At 41.3% G+C, this 6,186-nt stretch overlaps 1 protein-coding gene across 1 annotated transcript; it reads left to right on the plus strand.

Annotated features, from left to right (window-relative positions):
- Positions 1-333: 333 nt before the first annotated feature.
- On the plus strand, positions 334-5,975 carry LOC123034763 (ankyrin repeat and SOCS box protein 5-like; the record flags this gene model as incomplete). The annotated part of the gene is made up of 6 exons (XM_044452384.1): positions 334-413; positions 1,630-1,737; positions 2,301-2,451; positions 2,546-2,680; positions 3,231-3,422; positions 4,157-5,975. Coding segments are annotated over 6 exons (794 nt in total), but the record flags the coding sequence as incomplete, so codon positions are not given.
- Positions 5,976-6,186: the final 211 nt, after the last annotated feature.

Here is a 6,186-nt window from a genome sequence, read left to right on the forward strand (position 1 = left end):
TACTGCACTAGATTATGGAAGCTGGAAGCCTCCTTTTACCAAGATGACTTGCAGCTCAGTTCTAATATGTTGCATGTGCCCAAGTTCAATAGGATTTGCTTCCAACTATGCAAACAAGTGGTAACTTTAAATGTAGCAGTCTAATTGCATTCTGAAAACTCCAGACTCTTGTCTTTTTCTACAAGTACAAAATAATTTACATACTCTAAGATGATGTGGATAATGTGGATCTTCAAATGTGATCTTCTGTATACTGTTTATCATAAAATATTATTGGATATTAATAAAAATACATTTCTGCAACTTCAACTGAACAGTGATATTGTTTCATAGGTTCTTGGGCAGATCGCTCACCACTGCATGAAGCAGCAAGTCAGGGACGCCTCCTTTCTCTCAAAACCTTAATTGCACAGGTAAAAATGCTATAGTTATATTTAAAACATGCTTTGTTTTTATACATTCTTCATTAACATCTGGTGTTACAAAAATAACATTTTGGCATTTTGTTGGTTAATCACTTCTTTAGACCTCCTTATATTCAGTACTTATATAAAATGCTAAGCTTGGGGGTCGGGGGGATGCATGCAAGCATAAACTCCTGCTCAGTATTGGCCTGCAAAGTACGCAGCCTGTGGATGCCATGACCGCCAGCTCACATAACTTCCTGTGTGCAGCAGAAGACTTTGCTGATAATGAAGCTCAGGCTACTTCTTTGGGGAATTGGACAATCAGTGCCAGATTCAAGGCCCTGGCACCATCTTCTGGCTCAAGGGATGACTCACTGGAAGAAGCTCCATCTGCCCAGCCTCACAAAGTCTTGGGCTGCAGAATCAAGTGAGGGCCCTTTAACAGTCCAGTGAGTTCCTCCACAAGGGGTGGAGCTGACCTCACTAAGACTTCTGTTGGCTCTAGCTACCTGCTGAAGCAACATCTTCCTATTGCCCTACTGGGAGAGAGTTCCAGACACTAGGAGCCATCCGTTCTTCTAATTTCTTCATACATTTCTGCTCTGAACTTAAAATAAGCTTCTGCTGTGACCCCAGGACACTTGTACTGGTACTCAATACCTTGCAATTGTTCAGTGTAAAACTAAAAGAACAAATATGTAAAAGAATCGCCACCTAGAATCAGAAAGTTAGACAAGTTAGAATTGGAGAGGGAGCAGCAAAAACTTGGACTTAGCTGTGACCCGTCCATTACATCCTCATCATCTGGACTCACTAACTTGCACACTTGGGCAGGTGAGTGCCTCTGGTACTCATATAGGCTTCCCATGCAACTCAGAAAGAACCTTGATTCTGGTGGGTTCTAACTGGGGTGGAAAGCCAAGACAAGTGCAGCAGGCTCTCTACTGAAGAAGTTGTCTCTCCAACATGTCAAGCAGCAACTCTGAAGTTCCAAAATATTCCAAATATGAGTTGCATCCTTTCATTAGGCTAGCACTCACTGAGGATGGCCTACCCCATTAGGTTTACCCATTTCTTTTGTGCATCATAGGTATTGTTTGCATTTTAAAAAACCCTTCTGATCTGTGACATCTTTTCTTTTTGATTGGGCTGAGCCTTTATTAGGAGACAGACCAGCTTTGCAGAACTAGTTGTGACTGTTCATTTCTTCTCTTATGTTTAGGGATACAATGTAAATTCTCTAACCATCGACCAAGTGACTCCACTGCATGAAGCATGCCTTGGAGATCATGTTGGGTGTGCTAGAATCCTTCTTGAAGCAGGAGCAAATGTAAGTATTATTCTTGCCTGTAAAACTTGCATTGGTATCAAATTGGATTGTGGTTGGAAGACACTGAGGGGTCAGTGCATATTTTAAAGTACGGATGTAATGTGGCACCTATTCTATAAGAAGGGCAGATGCTGCTTTCTGTACCAAATAACCATCATAAATAGAGCAATCCATTACAAGTTTACTGATCTGGATTTTCTGAACACTTCAGGAATGTAAAATACTAGCCATATAATTTCAGTGTATGCAGCACCCACCTTTCTTGAATACCACATTAAGATAGAATTCAAATTCTATCTGACCTCTTCTTTGTGTTGCCAGTTCTTTTATATTCTGAGATATATTTGCAATGACTCCCAGTGCATTTCATGGCCTGCACATGGGTTGCTAGTGGTGCTCCCTGCTGCAAGTCAGATTGGCAGAGATTCCCTTGCTGTACTCTTTTTCAGTAAGAGAGAGGATTTAAAAAGTGAGTCGGAGAAGGCAACAGATTATCACATGACAGAAACAGGATACACAAGCAAATAATGTATTCCTGCTCATAGACATCTCCAATATTTTAGGTGAATGCCACAACAATTGATGGGATAACACCTTTATTCAATGCATGCTCACGAGGAAGTGCACCTTGTGTAGAGCTCTTGTTGGAGTATGGTGCCAAAGCTCAGTGGGAGACCTGTCTCCCTTCTCCGACCCATGAAGCAGCCAGCAAAGGTAAGACATTAGAATTACTGAATGGATCAAGACATGCATCATGCATTGTAAATGCAATTTCTAATTTGAGAGATTGACACTGTCTTTTGTCTAGGCCACAGTGATTGTCTAGAGGTGCTGATCTCATGGGGAATAGATGTTGACCAAGATATCCCTCACCTGGGAACACCTCTATATGTGGCTTGCCTTTCACAGCAGAAACAATGTGTTCGCAAGCTTCTCTATTCAGGTACATGATTTAAAATGCTCACTATATTTATATTTTGCATGTTTTTTAAACTTAACCGGTCTCTTAATGTAGTAGTTCAGATTTAGTATGAAGAAAGAAGCCAACCACTACTTTTGTTCAGCCCAGATCCTTAAGTAATCACAATTCCTAGTTTAACTGCACATTTTCTTGAACTTGCCCCACTTCTTACTTTATCTGTAATTCATCTGTTCATAGCAGTGGATGTAGCAGTTAATCTGCAAATTAATTAAGCAGCCACAGTAAAAGTCTGTTCTTTAATGATTCAGAAAATACAATATTCATAACTAATCTGTATTACAAGAACTGCACTGTGTATTTTAGTGATGATGTTTCAGCTTCATATTCCCTCTCATGTTTCCCCACTGCTTCTGTCTTTTTTCTCACCTGAAAGAAAAGGCAGAATAGGTGTCCAATGCCATTTGACTGTAGCCTCAAAAGTCTTTGTTCTGGAAGCACCCTAATATTTGAGACATGATTACTTTGCTGTGATACTAATGAGTATATGCATTTTTCTTTTACAAATCCATAGGTGCAAATGTACAAAAGGGAAAGTTTTTGGAAACCCCATTACATGGAGCCGCAAGGCAATCTAGTGCCGAAATAATAAACATGCTTCTTGAGTTTGGGGCAGACATAAATGCCAAAAATACAGAGTTTGAACGACCTGTAGATGTAGCTTCTCCACGCAGTGCAGTGGAACGAATATTGCTTCTACAAGAAGGTAAAGGGTCTTCTCAAACTTACATATGACTCCCAAAGGATATATATTCCCTCTCCATTTTCAGGTGGTGGGGGAGAAGAGTCCCATGAAAATGGAGATGGGAGGTCAGTTGTAGCACTAGTTAGCATCAAGAAGTATCTTATTAGGTGAAAAGGTGTGGTTTCTCCTCCTCCTCCCACACTGCGCAAATGCATGCCTGGTCACCACTAGTCCCGGGCATCCAGTCTCAGGGCTGAGTTCAAGAATGCAACCCTGAGCCTACAGGGGATATAACCCCATCCAGGTACACCCCTAACCTGATCTGTCTTTTGACTGACTAGTGTATCTGTCTTGTTTGGACTAGTATATTAGGCAGCTGTAGAACCCTGGCTAGACGGATTTGCAAGTTTCGCCATTTTCTTTCTCAGTCATATTGCCATCTCTCTTGTGGAGCTGGTATTTTTGTTACATGCCATCTTTAGAAGACTTACTGAAATTTCATGGGGATTTTTTTTTCTGATTATTTAATTAAATTCCACAGTGCTTTGTTCTACAGTTTAAAAATATGATGGAAAAAATGGAAGGGCATTCTAACAGACACATGCAGATATTCAATCACAATAGTTAGATTTGAATATTATGTTAGTACAGTGTCCACTTGGACACACCACAAAAGTTGTAATAGTATAATAAACACATTGCAAGTTCTTGAGGATACAACAATGATACTTAATTTCATTCTTTCGCACTTGCAGCTACTCCATGTTCTCTTTGCCAACTGTGCCGGCTACGTATCCGAAACTACATTGGAAGATCTAGATTGCATCTTGTGCCACAACTGCAGCTGCCAACCATATTGAAAAACTTCTTACAATACAGATAAAGTAGTGACTAGCTTTTCAAAACCTGAACAAGTTATCTTAACGTATGTTTCACATGCACAGTTGTTGGGATGAGGGAGTATGTATGTGTGTGCGTTGTGAGGGGCTCAACCAACTCTTACGTACCAATCTATAATAGAAAACTGTCATCACAATTCAAAACTGTGAGATCCCTTGAGCAACCCAGTGACAAGGTGCTAATATAATTAAACAGAATAGAATTTGTTCATACTCTAGAAATGTGCTATGCACTTAATGTAGCATTTATTGATTAAATAATGCACCTTTCCAGGGGATTCTATTTTGCACAGGCAATGTAGTTAAATTCTTGCAGGGATTCCAGAGGGTGTGTTCACACACATAACGCTAAACTGATCCGTGAAGTTACCACACTGCATGGTATCTCACCCTGTATCTTGGGTTCACACATTTGTGTAGTAACTGCTCATGAATGATCCCATCATCCCCCACAGCTGAGAATCAATCCCAGAATGCACTGCTCCTGCCTGCCCTGCCTGTCATTCCTCTGTTGGCCTGTATGCTCCTCTTGGCATGTTCTCAGCCAGACATGCCTGGGGTTTTTTTTTTTCCCTTGCTGCTCCGTGGGGCCACCATTTACTCATTAGAGTGGCATGGCTGCTCTGCAGGGACAACAGAGCAACACACTCCACTGCAAACCCCACTCTCTGCTCATGTGTAAGTATCCACCTGCACCCCTTCCCCCTCCCAGTGCTCCATCCTGTGTGCAGGATTGTACACATTGCAAGTGCGTGCTCTCTAATGCCTGGCCACCCTGCCTCACCGCCATGCCCATGTTGATGTTGTCATGCCCATCTCATGTGAGGCAGGTGTAGTGGTGAGACGGACAAGGTGAGATGGCTGCTTTGGCTGCCGAACTCACCAGAAGAAATGGTGAAGCTGTGGAAAAGCATCATAAGTTAAATCACATGTCATGACAAGCAACAGTGAACTGTAGAAACCTTAGAACACTGTTGGTTCTCCATGGAGATTCACTGTAAGCAAATCAACCATGTTTCATCATGTTTATGGATTTACCCATAATAAGAAACCATTCCCTGAATGGCTTGTCATTACGTGTGAGCACAGCCAATGTCTTTACTGCAGTTAACTTTACCACTTCCTGCAGAGTGGCCATTTTCTGGAGGCTTAAGGTGCAGGGGAGAGATTGGAATTTCTCACTTTCCAATTCTTCCCCAGCATTTCCCCTGTAAAGAACCACAGTCATGGAAGAATGACCAGATCTCTTGTCCTTTCCTGCCAAGAACAAGCAGCCCTTAGTGGGGCTTTCCCCTCATTTAATCACTGTTTCTCCCACAGAATCTGCTCCCCTAGTTGTTTATGGGAGAAAGCTGCTGCAGCTGAAGGAATGAAGGAGCTGTAGTTACCAAGAGCAACAAAGGACCCAAGGCTTGCTAATGGTTGGAATGATATGATGCTACATCTTTAGCCCCAAGACTCTTGCAGACTGCTGTGCTAGTGAAACTATACCATGGTGGGATAGGGACATGGTGAAAGTTTGGGTCTTGTACATCACACACTAGAGCTTTCATTCATAGATACAGTTTGTTTGCTTCTGTTATATTCTGGTTCAACAATGTCTGTTATGTATGTACATAGACATATGGGATGTTATATGCACTCTATATATATATAAACATTTTAAACATCAAAACGAGTGTCATTTTTCTTCCTCCATTTCCTCCTTAAATACTGCATGAAGAGCAGATTATGCTAATTTATTTATTTCTTTTAAGTCAACTACCCATTGAAATGTAAGTGATCAAAAACAGTCTGGTACGGTGCTAACAATCCAATCCTATGGATTTTTACCTAGAAGTGGAGTCCATTATGTTCAATGAGTAAATGCATACATCCTGTTCATA

This window comes from Varanus komodoensis, unplaced genomic scaffold, assembly GCF_004798865.1.
Source record: "Varanus komodoensis strain SLA01 unplaced genomic scaffold, ASM479886v1 scaffold719, whole genome shotgun sequence".
Lineage (NCBI taxonomy): Eukaryota > Metazoa > Chordata > Lepidosauria > Squamata > Varanidae > Varanus > Varanus komodoensis.